Source organism: Petromyzon marinus, chromosome 11 (assembly GCF_048934315.1).
Source record: "Petromyzon marinus isolate PM22_M1 ecotype Great Lakes invasive population chromosome 11, UKy_Petmar_22M1.pri1.0, whole genome shotgun sequence".
In the NCBI taxonomy this organism is placed as follows: domain Eukaryota; kingdom Metazoa; phylum Chordata; class Hyperoartia; order Petromyzontiformes; family Petromyzontidae; genus Petromyzon; species Petromyzon marinus.
The window spans coordinates 6,252,268-6,269,981 of NC_133677.1; the positions used below are offsets into that span (position 1 = coordinate 6,252,268).

The following is a 17,714-nucleotide window of genomic DNA, read 5'->3' on the forward strand; positions in this document are numbered from 1 at the left end:
GGAATATGTATGCGGGTGATTTTTTTATATAATTCTTTGCAAACTCGCTGAAAGTTGTCTTGGTGTTGCCCATAATGTTGCAGGCAGTTGTAATAGTGTAGTCAATCATATACCGTACAAATATAAACAATGCAGTCATCAGGTCTAAAACAAAGCACATCTTTAATGAAAATACTAAAGAGGCTTGTGTATTTTTAACAAATTTAAATCTGCTTACATTCAACATAAATGCAATAATACATGGCATGTACGTGTATTGGCAGTCATGTTGATCATCGGGGTTGTTTGACGCGACATGATGCTGGTAAATAATTGCAGGTTGAAGGGAGCACATGTTATTTGTCAACAAATACCATCAATTGTAACTTCTGAATCAATTGTATTTCTTGTTAAACATTGCATTATCCTTTAAACATGAATATATTACATCTAAACAAACTACAGCACTTCCGTCATCACATCTCACAGAGACGCACGTTATAACCTCGGCAATGGGGGGATCAAGGTGGTCGGAAATGGTGCTGTCCACACCACCGTGCACTGTTTCAGCCTCGAATAGCTCGCCAACAACACTTGCCCCAACAGTCTGTTAAACGCTATGGGAGAACATTCTTCTGATTAGTCGAGTACTGATTATCGGTAATCGATTACTTTAATGATCCCAGATATAGTCCAGTGCAAGCTACTTATTTTACATTGAGTTGTCTGATGCGGGACCCACACGGGCGATCGACTGCGTTACAAAATCGCTTGACATTGCGCAACCAATTGCCTGCAACTGCTTTGTCCACATCTGAGCGAGTGGTCGCGCAACGAGGAAATGAACAGGCATTTTGGGATTGCAACGACCAAGCTTAATCTGTGAATGTGCGCGTGACGGAATTACGCGACTACAAATTGCTGAGCAGATATCTTTTGAAAGCATCGTCTTCCCACTACCGGGCAACCGGCTGCACAACTGCTCGCAAACTGGTCGTCGAGAGAGAGGTCCACGCACATTCGATTCGGGTTGTACACAGCCGAGTTGCGCAGGTGTGGACCCGACCTCAGAGACGACAGCTGATCGCCCCGCGATGAGAGGACGGCAGTGCTCCGTTACCTCGGTCGCCTCCACTTGACCTCGCGATTGTGGTGGCCGCCGGCCGCACGCCCTCGTGCCCCCCAAAGTCTGGCGCAGGGCCCCCAGCCGTCACTGCGCCGTCGACGCCGCCCTGCTGCCTCTCGACCCCGTAGCGTTCGTCGTTCTGATCGTTGGTCGCCGTTTCGTCCGTGGCGGAGTCTGCGTTCGCTCGGAGGAGGCAGCAGAAGTACCTCTTGAAGCCGCGTCTGAACTGCGTGTTGAGGACCCCGTACAAGACCGGGTTTATGGCCGAGTTTGTGAGCGTGACGGTGGACACCCAGAGGAATGCTCTGGAGGACAGAAAGGGCTTCCAGTTGTAAACGTTCACGAGTTCTCGGTCTGCTTCGATGAGCCACAGCATGATGTAGATCGGGACCCACATGATGTACAGTGAGATCACCAGAATTATCAGCATCTTGACGAGGCGGAATTCTTTAAAGGAAATTCTGATGCCACCGTTAAGCCGAGCAGGCTCCACGTTCTGGCGAACACGGATCCTGCTGTCCCTTGCCACCTGATAAAGAAAGCACAACTTACATTTACGAATGAAACGCGGAAAACGCGTTCACTAAACAAAAGTAAACTACGTTTCCTTATGGGGTCATACACGGAAGACCCAGCACCAGCTCAATTATTACGTGGCATTGGGCATGGCCACCGATTAAACTAAAAACTATATTTTACCAGATAATGCCCACTGAGCGATATATCTCTTTTTACAGAAGCGACCAGGCCACAAATATGGCTTATGTTGCGTTTTATAGCAGCCAAATACCCTAAACGCACGTTGTTTCTAAATGTGGAGGAAAAATCCGGAGGACCCGGAGAAAAATCCACGCGACCACAGGGAGAGACGCACGCAAACTCCAATATAAACAGGTGTCAGGGCGAGATCATTAACATCTCGCCACCGCTGTGCCACAATTAAACATAGATCGCTAGGTTCGTAGTGGAATTCGATCATCATTGTGCCACTGACACCACTACATAATAGTTTTCACCCATTTTGAGGCATCTTATCTGAAAAGGTCAAGTTCCAGCACCGGCATTAAAATGCTTGCCCATTGTTTGAACTGCCGCACCAGGTTTGCCAACCAATTACATCATGGCAATACACCTCGAAATGTTGATGTCAACAATCGCTCATGCTGTAAGAATAACCTGCCTTGTAAATCCTTCTGTAATTCAACGTGAGGACTGTGGAAGGCACAACCAGCATGCCCAAGAAAATCACCACCAGCCACGACCACGATGTGCCCCTTGTTGGCCACAGGATGGTACAAATGTGCACCTCCTAAAGAAAGAGGGCACAAGACAGCAAGTGTCCATTAAATATCCCGCACCAGGATGTTGTAATGATACAGAGTGATACATGTATAGCTAACCCACGAAAATAACATGGTAAAGTTACGAAGGAAATCAGCATTTTATTGCATGTCTCCCACAAACCTCAGTACTGTACAGTGTACACTTCTGAGATATTTGAACACTCTCTTTAGGATATTAAGCAATTGAACACGATTAAAGCACCCGTTGAAAGGTCAAAGGTTCGTTCTAATTGAGTGCAGTATCTATACATGGATCACCCTGGACTATATCTTCCATGCAATGCGATGAAATGTGGCATTCATATTCATGTAATGGACACCAACATACAGTGCAACACGTGGAGGTGGAGATGTGGTGGGGCATGTTTTGTAAATTCTTGACTGGTGTAACCGGGGGGCGGAATAATATTAGCAGTCGAGAAGGTGACACAGGTGTACCCGTAGAGCCCTCTGTCAGTCTATTGTTGGATTGTGGCCTCCCCACGCCATGACGTTATCTTGGGAGCAGTTGCACCAAACTTCACCACGCTGGTCAGCGCAGCATGGTGAAGGTGGAAGAGCGCAAAAGTACGATACAAAAGTGCATTTAAATCTTGACTTAAAGCTTTCGTGACTGCAGGAATTCACATTCGTTGGGTCTTTTGGTAAAGTCACATACGTAGATAGATTCAAAAGAAAATCAACAAAAAATAAAAAAAAAACTGATGACGACCGCTTGTGTTGCGATTGAAACGTAGTTTTTTTTTAGTAATTTTTTGTTATTTTCTTTGAACCTACAGTGAGGAAAAAAAGTATTTGATCCCCTGCTGATTTTGTACGTTTGCCCACTGACAAAGACATGATCAGTCTATAATTTTAATGGTAGGTTTATTTGAACAGTGAGAGACAGAATAACAACAACAAAATCCAGAAAAACGCATGTCAAAAATGTTATAAATTGATTTGCATTTTAATGAGGGAAATAAGTATTTGACCCCCTCTCAATCAGAAAGATTTCTGGCTCCCAGGTGTCTTTTATACAGGTAACAAGCTGAGATTAGGAGCACTCCCTTTAAGAGTGTGCTCCTAATCTCAGCTCGTTACCTGTATAAAAGACACCTGTCCACAGAAGCAATCAATCAGATTCCAAACTCTCCACCATGACCAAGACCAAAGAGCTCTCCAAGGATGTCAGCGACAAGATTGTAGACCTACACAAGGCTGGAATGGGCTACAAGACCATTGCCAAGCAGCTTGGTGAGAAGGTGACAACAGTTGGTGCGATTATTCGCAAATGGAAGAAACACAAAAGAACTGTAAATCTCCCTCGGCCTGAGGCTCCATGCAAGATCTCACCTTGTGGAGTTGCAATGATCATGAGAACGGTGAGGAATCAGCCTAGAACTACACGGGAGGATATTGTCAATGATCTCAATGCAGCTGGGACCATAGTCACCAAGAAAACAATTGGTAACACACTACGCCGTGAAGGACTGAAATCCTGCAGCGCCCGCAAGGTCCCCCTGCTCAAGAAAGCACATATACATGGCCGTCTGAAGTTTGCCAATGAACATCTGAATGATTCAGAGGACAACTGGGTGAAAGTGTTGTGGTCAGATGAGACCAAAATGGAGCTCTTTAGCATCAACTCAACTCGCCGTGTTTGGAGGAGGAGGAATGCTGCCTGTGACCCCAAGAACACCATCCCCACCGTCAAACATGGAGGTGGAAACATTATGCTTTGGGGGTGTTTTTTTGCTAAGGGGACAGGACAACTTCACCGCATTAAAGGGACGATGGACGGGGCCATGTACCGTCAAATCTTGGGTGAGAACCTCCTTCCCTCAGCCAGGGCATTGAAAATGGGTCGTGGATGGGTTTTCCAGCATGACAATGACCCAAAACACACGGCCAAGGCAACAAAGGAGTGGCTCAAGAAGAAGCACATTAAAGTCCTGGAGTGGCCTAGCCAGTCTCCAGACCTTAATCCCATAGAAAATCTGTGGAGGGAGCTGAAGGTTCGAGTTGCCAAACGTCAGCCTCGAAACCTTAATGACTTGGAGAAGATCTGCAAAGAGGAGTGGGACAAAATCCCTCCTGAGATGTGTGCAAACCTGGTGGCCAACTACAAGAAACGTCTGACCTCTGTGATTGCCAATAAGGGTTTTGCCACCAAGTCCTAAGTCATGTTTTGCAGAGGGGTCAAATACTTATTTCCCTCATTAAAATGCAAATCAATTTATAACATTTTTGACATGCGTTTTTCTGGATTTTTTTGTTGTTATTCTGTCTCTCACTGTTCAAATAAACCTACCATTAAAATTATAGATTGATCATTTCTTTGTCAGTGGGCAAACGTACAAAATCAGCAGGGGATCAAATACTTTTTTCCCTCACTGTATATACGTGACTTTACCGAAAGACCCCCAACAAAAGTGCATTTTCCTGCACTTTCACCTGCTCACCAGCATGTAGCAGAGTCGCCTTGCCACCTGTGACCAACCTGGCAATGCATGATGGTCACCCATCCAATTACTTATCCCGGCTCAACCCGAGCACTGCTTCGCTTGTGAGATGTCGTGGCAATGGGTGCATTCTGGTCATAGGTAAATGAGGTATCCACAATGTGTTGCGCAATGAAGTGCCATCGTCCGAAACGTTGCCTAATTGTACGCTTTTCTTTTAAGGCCACAGTGTTATTGAAAATGTCGATTTTGTTCATACTCCGGGTACCAATGGCAACGCAGCATCACTTAATAATGTGTTTAATTCATGCAAATGATGTGCATAAATATAAACTGCGACAGGTTGACATCCAGGGAAAGCAAGTGATGAGCATTATACTGTACCTTCCTTACATTTACTGCTTTCATAAACGAGAGCGTTCTTTACTCACCTGTCCTGAACACACTTTTACTATTTACCCCTGGGAAATTGTCAACCTGCCGCCCATCGCCTCAAGCCTACTGTTCATAATTCACTAAACTCGCCTCAGGTGCCAAGGCTTTGTTTTTTTTCTGAATTTAGGTCAACATCCTCCCAATCAGTGAGTTTTTCATTTTAAATGCGTGAACACGACAACACAACGAGCACACATGGCTCTGCAACGTGCCTAAAACATGCAAACACTGAAAACTTGGGTAGATGGCATTCTTACTTGTCAGCATTGTTCCCTGAAAAGCGCCATCAATTGTAAACGTCCTTGTTTAATGAGCTGTGCGAGTGGAATATCACTTGCGACTTGTGTTGTTTTGCCATGCACTGCGTTTTAAGCATTTAACTAAAGTTGAAAAACGTAATGCATTACATTCGTCCATCTGTCTGCGTGTATGTCAACCTGTAACGAGGGAGGCATGTTAACTCGCGTGAGGATGATCTCGTACGAATACGCTTGTATTATAGAGTTGAGTGGCTATTCAGGTCTCACCCGATTGAAAATCGCACAAATTCATCAAAGGGGTCTAAAAAAATATGGAACCTCTTGAACCAACGTTGGACCAGTGTTGGTCCAACGGTTCCAACCACATACCTACATTGATTGGTTCTACGTTGCATGTTTATTGGAGAGTTAAAAACATGGGGACACAAACCAGAGTAAAACGGACTCTTGGCAATAATGCAAACTCATTTTTGCCCTTACAACTGTCTATCCGCTTCCATATGCCTGTTGCTTTAACACTTCTTATGACAAATGCATGTTAGAAAACATTACGGAATCCATGCATTTTTAACACGCAAAAGCCTCGTCTTATTTTTTATCAGTGTGCTCGAGCCACGTGAAACGGGTTCAGAAATGCTCGGGTCGTGCAGCGTGCAACCACAAACTCAATGTTTGTATCTCTAAACATGGAAAGGTGCACGTAACCACCTGTAGATACACAGTGAGGGAAAACAGTATTTGATCCCCTGCTGATTTTGTACGTTTGCCCACTGACAAATAAATGATCAGTCTATAATTTGAATGGTAGGTTTATTTGAACAGTGAGAGACAGAATAACAAAAAAATAATCCAGAAAAACGCATGTCAAAAATGTTATACATTGATTTGCATTTTAATGAGGGAAATAAGTATTTGACCCCTCTGCAAAACATGACTTAGTACTTGGTGGCAAAACTCTTGTTGGCAATCACAGAGGTCAGACGTTTCTTGTAGTTGGCCACCAGGTTTGCACACATCTCAGGAGGGATTTTGTCCCACTCCTCTTTGCAGATTTTCTCCAAGTCATTAAGGTTTCGAGGCTGACGTTTGGCAACTCGAACCTACAGCTCCCTCCACAGATTTTCTATGGGATTAAGGTCTGGAGACTGGCTAGGCCACTCCAGGAACTTAATGTGCTTCTTCTTGAGCCACTCCTTTGTTGCCTTGGCCGTGTGTTTTGGGTCATTGTCATGCTGGAATACCCATCCACAACCCATTTTCAATGCCCTGGCTGAGGGAAGGAGGTTCTCACCCAAGATTTGACGATACATGGCCCCGTCCATCGTCCCTTTGATGCGGTGAAGTTGTCCTGTCCCCTTAGCAGAAAAACACTCCCAAAGCATAATGTTTTCACCTCCATGTTTGACGGTGGGGATGGTGTTATTGGGGTCATAGGCAGCATTCCTCCTCCTCCAAACACGGCGAGTTGAGTTGATGCCAAAGAGCCCCATTTTGGTCTCATCTGACCACAACACTTTCACCCAGTTATCCTCTGAATCATTCAGATGTTCATTGGCAAACTTCAGACGGGCATGTATATGTGCTTTCTTGAGCAGGGGGACCTTGTGGGCGCTGCAGGATTTTAGTCCTTCACGGCGTAGTGTGTTACCAATTGTTTTCTTGGTGACTATGGTCCCAGCTGCCTTGAGATCATTGACAAGATCCTCCCGTGTAGTTCTGGGCTGATTCCTCACCGTTCTCATGATCATTGCAACTCCACGAGGTGAGATCTTGCATGGAGCCCCAGGCCGAGGGAGATTGACAGTTCTTTTGTGTTTCTTCCATTTGCGAATAATCGCAACTAACTGTTGTCACCTTCTCACCAAGCTGCTTGTCATTGGTCTTGTAGCCCATTCCTGCCTTGTGTAGGTCTACAATCTTGTCCCTGACATCCTCGGAGAGCTCTTTGGTCTTGGCCATAGTGGAGAGTTTGGAATCTGATTGATTGATTGCTTCTGTGGACAGGTGTTTTTAATACAGGTAACAAGCTGAGATTAGGATCACTCCCTTTAAGAGTGTGCGCCTAATCTCAGCTCGTTACCTGTATAAAAGACACCTGGGAGCCACAAATCTTTCTGATTGAGAGGGGGTCAAATACATATTTCCCTCATTAAAATGCAAATCAATTTATAACATTTTTGACATGCGTTTTTCTGGATTTTTTTGTTGTTATTCTGTCTCTCACTTCAAAAAAACCTACCATTAAAATTATAGACTGATCATTTCTCTGTCAGTGGGCAAACGTACAAAATCAGCAGGGGATCAAATACTTTTTTTCCCTCACTGTAATGTCCAGTACTATAGTTCGCGAGGACTTGGGAAGTGTATTGACGGTGGCGAGATGTTATCTATCTCTCCTTGTATACAGGAGGTCGTGGGCTCGATCCTGACACCTGTATATTTGGAATTTGCATGTTCTCCCCGTGGCCGAGTCGATTGTCTCTGTGTCTTCCAGTCTTTGCCTCCGCATTCAGAAACAACACGTGTTTAGAGTCTTTGGCTGCTATAAATTTCCACACGATAAGCCACTCGGTCATTCGTGGCCAGGTCGCTTCTGAAAAAGAGCGATATGCGGGCCTTCCTTTGTAAAATAAAATAAAATCGTGTATTGTCAAAAGCCTTTTTTGGACTTATAATACGTGGGTGGGTAGGTAGGTGGGTGGGTGGGGGGGTCTCACCTCGCCAGAGAAGGTGAAGGTCTTCACTTGGAAATAGATGCAGAGAGGCAATGCGCCCAGACACGACAGCATCCAGGTAACGCAGATGGAGAGAAACAGCTGACTTCGGGTGCGGATGGCTCTCACGTGCGGGGGCAGGATGTGACGAGCTCTGTCCAAGCTGATGAGCGCCATTGTCAAGACTGAGCAGAAGCCACTGCATCATGCCACACGACGAGGGGCGAGGTCACATCCCCCCGTAATATCTCGCATTGTAAGTCGCGTTTTTCACACCCGTATTTTAAACCAAAAGTGGTGGTGGGGGGGGGGGAGCTGTCCATAAATGACGTCACGCGATTTTGGACTGCACTCTGATATTGTAGGAGCGCCAACCGGCATTTCAGAATCATCTTCCAAACGACTGCTCTCCCCATTTTAAAAGCAAAGCATTCATAATCATCAAGATGTCTGTCCATCACAAAACCGTGTTCTCCCGAATGACACAATATATTTATTTTATGCTTTTCAAAAACACCGCAAAGGTTTGGGGTGCGTCTTATTTTTCGGAGCGTCTTACGATGCAGAGAATGCAGTGTATATAGCTCATATAATGCAATGGACATTTCCATTCGGCGTGTCAAGATCCATCGACCGGTATTGATTAAGGTGGCTGCGTGACCTCGAATAGCGTGTACAGTGAGGGAAAAAAGTATTCGATCCCCGGCTGATTTTGTACGTTTGCCCACTGACAAAGAAATGATCAGTCTATAATTTTAATGGTAGGTTTATTTGAAGAGTGGGAGACAGAATAACAACAAAATCCAGAAAAACGCATGTCAAAAATGTTATAAATTGATTTGCATTTTAATGAGGGAAATAAGTATTTGACCCCCTCTCAATCAGAAAGATTTCTGGCTCCCAGGTGTCTTTTATACAGGTAACGAGCTGAGATTAGGCGCACACTCTTAAAGGGAGTGATCCTAATCTCAGCTTGTTACCTGTATAAGAGACACCTGTCCACAGAAGCAATCAATCAATCAGATTCCAAACTCTCCACCATGGCCAAGACCAAAGAGCTCTCCAAGGATGTCAGGGACAAGATTGTAGACCTACACAAGGCTAGAATGGGCTACAAGACCATTGCCAAGCAGCTTGGTGAGAAGGTGACAACAGTTGGTGCGATTATTCGCAAATGGAAGAAACACAAAAGAACTGTCAATCTCCCTCGGCCTGGGGCTCCATGCAAGATCTCACCTCGTGGAGTTGCAATGATCATGAGAATGGTGAGGAATCAGCCCAGAACTACACGGGAGGATCTTGTCAATGATCTCAAGGCAGCTGGGACCATAGTCACCAAGAAAACAATTGGTAACACACTACGCCGTGAAGGACTGAAATCCTGCAGCGCCCGCAAGGCCCCCCCCGCTCAAGAAAGCACATATACATGCCCGTCTGAAGTTTGCCAATGAACATCTGAATGATTCAGAGGACAACTGGGTGAAAATGTTGTGGTCAGATGAGACCAAAATGGAGCTCTTTGGCATCAACTCAACTCGCCGTGTTTGGAGGAGTAGGAATGCTGCCTATGACCCCAAGAACACCATCCCCACCGTCAAACATGGAGGTGGAAACATTATGCTTTGGGGGTGATTTTCTGCTAAGGGGACAGAACAACTTCACCGCATCAAAGGGACGATGGACGGGGCCATGTGCCGTCAAATCTTGGGTGAGAACCTCCTTCCCCCAGCCAGGGCATTGAAAATGGGTCGTGGATAGGTATTCCAACATGACAATGACCCAAAACACACGGCCAAGGCAACAAAGGAGTGGCTCAAGAAGAAGCACATTAAGGTCTTGGAGTGGCCTAGCTAGTCTCCAGACTTTAATCCCATAGAAAATCTGTGGAGGGAGCTGAAGGTTCGAGTTGCCAAACGTCAGCCTCGAAACCTTAATGACTTGGAGAAGATCTGCAAACAGGAGTGGGACAAAATCCCTCCTGAGATGTGTGCAAACCTGGTGGCCAACTACAAGAAACGTCTGACCTCTGTGATTGCCAACAAGAGTTTTGCCACCAAGTACTAAGTCACGTTTTGCAGAGGGGTCAAATACTTATTTCCCTCATTAAAATGCAAATCAATTTATAACATTTTGGACATGCGTTTTTCTGGATTTTTGTTGTTGTTATTCTGTCTCTCACTGTTCAAATAAACCTACCATTAAAATTATAGACTGATCATTTATTTGTCAGTGGGCAAACGTACAAAATCAGCAGGGGATCAAATACTTTTTTCCCTCACTGTACTTGTACAAGAATCGATTTTTGTTAAAGTTCCAATGTTGCCTGCAGCCGCGAGAGGACGCTTTATTCCAAAGCAATGGATACTTGAATATTGACAGCGAAAGGTTAATGTTTTACACTCCTAATATGCGTGTTCGTATACGTTTTGTACGTGTTAAATTACGTGTTTAAGTGTGATCATACATATATGAACGGTGCATTATATTCTGATATTCTATCTGCTTTTATGAGTGTTTTCTTTTAATAACCTTAATGAATGGAAGCTACAGTATTCTGCATGTATATATATTTTATATATAACACAGTTGCTGAGCACATGCCCAAAGACCCAAAACTTCAAGCGGCCAGCAACAAAGAGCACGCAACTTTCAAAGTTGCAGTTCATAACAGATCACACGTTTCTTGAATTGAGCAAGGTTACACATACGTCCTTAGGAAAGAGACAATGGAAGGCCAATCCAAAGTGGAGCAGTGCAAGGAAAGAACCAGAACGAGAAATGGTGTGACCTGCCAGTGTAGTGGCGGTGGTGGTTAAACACAGTGCGGACGAAACAGGCTCATAGACCGAGTCGTCAGCATGACCTATCTGATGGGTCTTACGTACAAGCTGGGAGAGATTCTTTCTTATATCGTACAACTGATTAGGGCCCATATGATGGCTTCGAACAGTGAGAAGCTGTCGAGAAAGGACGTGTTTTTCAAGGGAGATTTAAACATCCGTAATTAAGGCACGGCGAGGGCAGCCAATTGCTTCATTTTAACACGTAGTCGACGGTAATGAATGATCTAGTGCACACGATGACATGACATTTTATATACACTTCACAGTAAATGGAACACCCTGATTATTATCTGCAGAAATTACCAGCCTGGTGCCTGGGTGTACCATTCACTTCGTGCGGAGTACCTATTCAGTTGAGGGTGTTGATTACATTTATAGGCACGAATACGGTATTCCGCAGGTTATAATCCATGAAAAAAAACGTGCCTCAAACTTGTGCCCAGTATTATTGAAGTTAATACGAATCTAAACCTACGAGAATCCAGTAACACACACACACACACAGCTGCTGCATTATAACAGAGGATAATGTATATTTTAATTTGGAGAATGCGGCATACCACTTAAAAAAAAACACCCCGCATGGCTACAGGATGATCTGTCGCTCCAGGCTATAAGGGTTACACAATTGCAAGGATTATAAAATCGCGTGGTCATTGAGGCTTGGTTACCTGACTGGCTTCCAATCCCTACTGTTCAATCATTATCACATGCATTCAACACAGACGGTCAACACAACATGAGTCCACCCAATTCAGATGTTTTCCCCACCAACAAGACCTGAACACTGCCAATGGGCAACTTGCCCACTAACCTTCACAACATCCTGTGGACAAGCCGGCTGCTCAATTATCAAGTTTGTGGCTAAGAAGCAACATATTTCCCGTTGTAATATCTGGGGTGGATTATCCAGTTCCTACCTCTACCTACATCTATACCTGATGTAATTTAACACAAAGCAGTCATGTTGACTGGCGATCCAGCACTCGCTGATTCATTTCAGTCATTCGCTCACTTGCCATCAGTCGCATTCTTGCCACTCTTTCATCGCTATTATACCATGGTTACTTTTCCCGTGAACTTAAATCCTTCATTCCTCTACTAGACTATCAGGCTGACCTACCACAGAGATAAGTTCAACAGGGAACTAGCAGGACCTACCATAGAAACATATTTAATAGGGACTTTTCAAGACCTACCACAGATACATGTTGACGAGGGTGATCTGGCAAGACCTACCACAGAGACATGTTGGAGAGGGTGATCTTGCAAGACCTACCACAGAGACATGTTGAAGAGGGTGATCTTGCAAGACCTACCACAGAGACATGTTGAAGAGGGTAATCTTGCAAGACCTACCACAGAGACATGTTGAAGAGGGTGATCTTGCAAGACCTACCAGAGAAACATGTTGGAGAGGGTGATCTTGCAAGACCTACCACAGAGACATGTTGAAGAGGGTGATCTTGCAAGACCTACCACAGAGACATGTTGAAGAGGGTGATCTTGCAGAGGCCCTTGCCGAGTATCCACGAACCCGACCACCTGGTGATGACGACGGCGGGTATGTTCAGCGTGAAGACGATGTCCAGAACGGCCAAGTTGGTCACGAGCAGACACGTGGTGGACCTCATGTAGGAGGTCGTGAACACGATCAGGAGCACCGTGACATTGCCCACAAGGCTCGTAATGAAGATGAGCGCCAGGATAGTGGTTTCTGCCGATGCCTCGGCACGCTGATTGTAGGCTCCAAAGGTGGAAAAGAAGGTGAAAAACGATTGGTTTCCGTACGGTTCTGCGAAACCTTCCAGGTATGACACGGAGCCCATTTCTTCTGCCGAGTTTGGAAACCCACGGCGAGTATTGTGAGGCTATACTAGGAGCTTGCCAGCCAAACCAACCAGACAGCTTATATCCGCAACAAATATTAATTTGCACGATTTGGCAAATGTGAAATGGTCGTCAATTGCAGTTGCATTAAATTTGGTTAAAAATTAATCTCGGGTCTGCGAGACAAACGGCAACATTGTTTTTCTCTCTTGTATAAAAATTTACCAACACTTACCAAAAAATAATGTAACCGGCAGACTAGCCTCGAAAAACATGTTCCTTCCAAAGAGTGTCTATCGCCTGTACGTTGCGAAGGCAGAATGTATCAGCTGTCTACTGCAAACGACATGGTTATGCGGCGGACTAGTTTCCAAAGACGGCTTTGAAATTCCCGTCACCGGTGAAAGAAATAATCGCGGCTTGCAGCAGCAGCAGCAGCATTGCCCTGTGCACTAACAAGTAAGCTTTAGGGCCTCTGCTGCTCTGCTAACAGTAACTGGCAGATATATACTTGAGGCAGTGCGCTATACTTAGTATATGGCGTGGCGTCATGTTTGGTCACAGATAACATTAGGCTAAAGCGACTGCTGGGGGTCTTCTGTTGGCACACTTGATTGCCGAGATAACGCGTCGACTGGATAACTTTTTTTTCGCACCGTACGTAGACCAACCGTGCTCATGCTGACCGTGCGTTGGGACCCACGCTGTGACGTTCTGTTCTGTTCGCTGAACCCATGACGCAAAATATGAAGCGTCACGTGAAGTTTCGAAACGAAAATCTCAAATGCAGTTAAAGAATTCACAAACGTATGGCATCTGTATAGTGGGTGCGATTTTGTTGTTGTTGCTGCTGCTGTCTTCACTATAGCGAATTGCTTGGAAATAATTCACAGCCCTTGTCAATCCTCTGCTTGGGAGGTTGTCGGAAATAGAGTTTTCGTCACCATACTTCCCCAAACTGATCACTGCGGCTTAGTGGTGGGGGGAGGGGTTAACCCCGATTATTATATTACTCGCTGCTGATATTAGCCGTGGTTTACGGTAGAATTCAGGACGTTGAGTTCATGGCGCATTGTGCTAATCGCCCTGAGATAAGCGTCATGTTTCTTAGCGTTATAACAATAAAGAGTAGTTGTTACAGTAACTCTAGATTTCACAACGTTATTCGTTTAAATGACCTGCGCACGCGACTGTGCATTGCCATGCGTGTAGAAAAAAATATTGATTTAAAAAACCCGGCCATCCGAGGTCAATTTTCGGCCGCGGTTTACGTCATTGGCGAGTGATATTTGAACCTCTTTTTGCTCCACCCGCTCTCTTTTAACCCTCCACCCTTCACTAACCACAAATGAACAGCGTGGTGAATTATAGCCAAACAACCCCCATAACCCATCAGACACGTCATAAGAATCCCGTGATCCAGCGTTTGATTGAAGTCGAATCCATTTGTATTGTTTTAGTGGCATAACGACAGCAACAGCTTGACGATGATGTATTTAAAAAAAACAACCACTTACGGCTTTTATATCACCGGCCGTCATTAAGAGTTCAAGGGTCAACTGCAGAAGAAGAAAAAAACCCCGAATGTTTTGGAACAATAGTTTGGTAGCCTGAAGGATACCAAATTGTTTCTGTCGTAAAATAATGCGTGGCCGTATGCTGCTTACATATCCCCAACACAGAAACGTCGACATTTAGGGAGATATATTGCACCCATAGACATCGTTTAACTGCGGGCATTCGAGTGTCAATTTACGCGTGAAACGCTCGCCTTGCACAATGCTGCTGGTTATTGTTGCGCGTTCCAATGCCAGAGCCAAGCCCGATAATCCACTTCCAGTGCATCCCAACTGCTCCATTAAGCTTTTTTTTTTAATGCCAGCCCGTGTGCGCATCTATAGTCATTGGATGCGTGCTTTGAATATTGTGTGCCTGCTTAATTTGACATCGCAATCGATGTCTGTTTTTGTAGATAGACTGACCATGGATGAAGAGTGGCTGGGTTGTCATGAAGATATTATTTGATATTGCTTCATAATGACCATTGCAAAAGTGGAGATTGCTTGTAGTGAATTTTCATAAATTTCAGGGTTATAAAGCCAGGTATCTCCAGTTGCTGAGACATCCCGATATATAGGAGCAAATTTACTCTTGCAAAACCTAAGCTTTGAGACTGGATAAGTGTTTGGGTGGGTGACCATAATGTGCCAATTGCAGATTAAATAGGCATTGTGGGCAGTAGAGGGCACTGCAGATAAATTAATTGTTGTTCTGCACACATACCACCTTCAACTCATCCGAAAAAAAAAACTCAACACATTCGTCAATAACGCTGCCTGATGAGCGTGGGTCACACGTCCCTCGGGATTGCAAAAACGAACTCTGCAGAGACGTTAATCTGACGTTGTTAATATTATCTTAGCTTGTTCTATTTCAGTGCTAAAAATAGACACCTGGATTGTGACGAGTCACGAGACCGGGGTTAAACACCGGGCGTTTAGGTTTGTTGTTTTATATGGCTTACAAAGGTTTTTGAACGCATAAACGTACACATAGGTAAGGGGTGGTATTGTGGGATCACACTTGCGCTATGAATCCGGCCATCTGAGTTTCATACCTGGCCACTGGCGAAAAACGAACGTCAGTGTCGAGTGGAAACTTAACTGGTTCTGAACCTCCCTCCCCACTTCAGCAATCTTACACTGACTAGCGTGGTGAAGTATGGTCAAACCACCCCAATGGTCGACGAGGGAATGGGGACACCTTCATGCAGCATTGGGGAGAGAAAGGTAAGTACATGAAATAATAATCATGAATATAACAATAATTGTTATTGTATATGATAAAACCTTGTGGATACATAAAGGACGCGTTATGCGAGTTGAAGATACTGTCTGTGGTTAAAATTATGTATGAAAACAAACCAACTTCAAACCTATCGCCTATTAAATTGCGATATAGAGTAGTCACACTCAAGCTCGACATTTATGTAATCGGAGAACTCCATCATCATCCATGATCAAGCAATCCACTTCTGGATCAATGCCTTCCCTATCCGTCACCATCTCTCACGATGCTGCGATGCAACTATCCATGCAGAACGTAAACACTACTTGATCTTGATTTGAAGCTTTCGTGACTGCAGTTATCCATCCTCTTTGGTTCTTTCGGTAAAGTCACGTAGGTAGAAAAATAAAAATTAAACATTATTATATATTTTATTTTTCAACGTACGTGACCTTACCGAAAGAACCAAAGAGTATGCACTAATTGATCCTTACGGCGGTACCCCGGGGTACCAAAAAATACAAAATAGGCCGAGGCAATGAAATATTTTATTTCTGGGACACTTTTTTTCCAGAGTAACTCCACGACTTGGGGTACCAATCGACCCGAAATCAGTGCCACACTCCGCAATGTCGAAACGTCAAACGGCATAAAAAAAATCCGCTATCGAAAATTTCAACTTTGAATAGTTGCATCGTGTACAGCTCGTTGAGATGAGTCGATGGCCGCATCGCCGACCATGAACAGACTAAAAATTTCGATTATAAAGCTTTCGTGACTGCAAGGATTCATCTCCTTTGGTTCTTTCGGTAAAGTCACCACGTAGAATGCGAATAAAATAATAAAATAAATAACGCAATAAAATTCTCACGACGTTTCGGCCACAGCACACAAGTGCCCTTCATCACGGACATTGTGCGAGAGCCGGGGTACTATGGTGACCCCGTGGAACCGCCATATGCCCCAATTCGTTGTCTTCTGACATGCCAGCTGTAACCATCACACACGGCGCGTGCTGGGTAATATTATTACTTAAAAAAAACTGAAAGAGTGCGATGAATGCACGCACGTCTCGTCAATGCGTCACCAGAAGGGTGTTGTAATTGATTCAGGAAATGTCGGTCCACATGCAGGTAATAAACCTGTTACCGTATGTGCAAACACGTTGGCATGCGTGGCGACGAGGAGTGGTCGAGGTTGTTTGCAGATGGAAATTTCAGAGGCTGACTACAGGCCAGGCACAAGCGTCCGTGTGTGTGGTACTGCAAATGAACTTGGTGCGAGAAAAACATCCTCGTGTATTTGAATTTAAAGTCTGAAAAAATAGCCCCCAAAAAACATAAGGTTATGTGTAATGTATATATGCCAATGTGTATTGCTATGATTCACAATTCATCAGCTCAGCTGCATGAATACAGATCTGTAGGCTCCCCTTCTTTCAAAGTGAGTTGAGCGACTCGGGATGGAAGATGCATAGATTATTCAATTCCTATTGAAGAATGTATCACGCTTATCAACAGCAGCCATGACCAAGCAACTGCTGGATGAAACCCTCCCCAAGGCAGTTAATTCTGAGCGGTCCTGAAACGCAAAAATCATTGAGATCTAGCACACGACACCTCCACTATCTTAAAATCACAATGTAAACCGCTCAATCAATCCACCTGATGGATGAAGGCCACCCCACGCCATGCCAATCAGTAATGAGGGTTGTTTGTCCATACTTCACCACAATGGTAAATACGGGTTAATGAATGCATGTTGTGTATTGAGGATGGTTGTCCCCGGACCGATTAAAATATGTTATCAGTGGCGGGGAATCTATTCAGATCCCCGATCATTCATAGTGAGTGTGCTAACTCCTGCGCCACTGTTTATATCTCATCATCTTAAATAAGTAATATTTAAAAACACTTTTTTTAAACACGCTTTAATGAAATGTACCGTACGAGT

General features: G+C 44.5%; 1 protein-coding gene across 1 annotated transcript; it reads right to left on the reverse strand.

Moving 5' to 3' along the window:
- Window positions 1–159: 159 nt before the first annotated feature.
- Window positions 160–15,453, reverse strand: LOC116941461 (free fatty acid receptor 4-like). Its single transcript, XM_076066443.1, has 4 exons — window positions 12,624–15,453; window positions 8,305–8,500; window positions 2,258–2,414; window positions 160–1,681 (listed from the first exon to the last, which is right to left on the reverse strand). The coding sequence occupies exons 1-4, from the start codon at window positions 12,971–12,973 to the stop codon at window positions 1,047–1,049; spliced, it is 1,338 nt and encodes a 445-aa protein (XP_075922558.1). The 5' UTR covers window positions 12,974–15,453; the 3' UTR covers window positions 160–1,046.
- Between the last annotated feature and the right edge of the window lie 2,261 nt (window positions 15,454–17,714).

Excerpts from the sequence above, each read along its gene's own strand:
- LOC116941461 (XM_076066443.1), bottom strand. The coding sequence starts at position 12,973 with ATGGGCTCCGTGTCATACCTGGAAGGTTTCGCAGAACCGTACGGAAAC. Across the intron at positions 2,415-8,304 it reads CCTTCACCTTCTCTGGCGAG|GAGGTGCACATTTGTACCAT; the intron begins GTGAGACCCCCC and ends CTCTTTCTTTAG. Across the intron at positions 1,682-2,257 it reads TTCTTACAGCATGAGCGATT|GTTTTCCGCGTTTCATTCGT; the intron begins GTTGACATCAAC and ends TTTAGTGAACGC.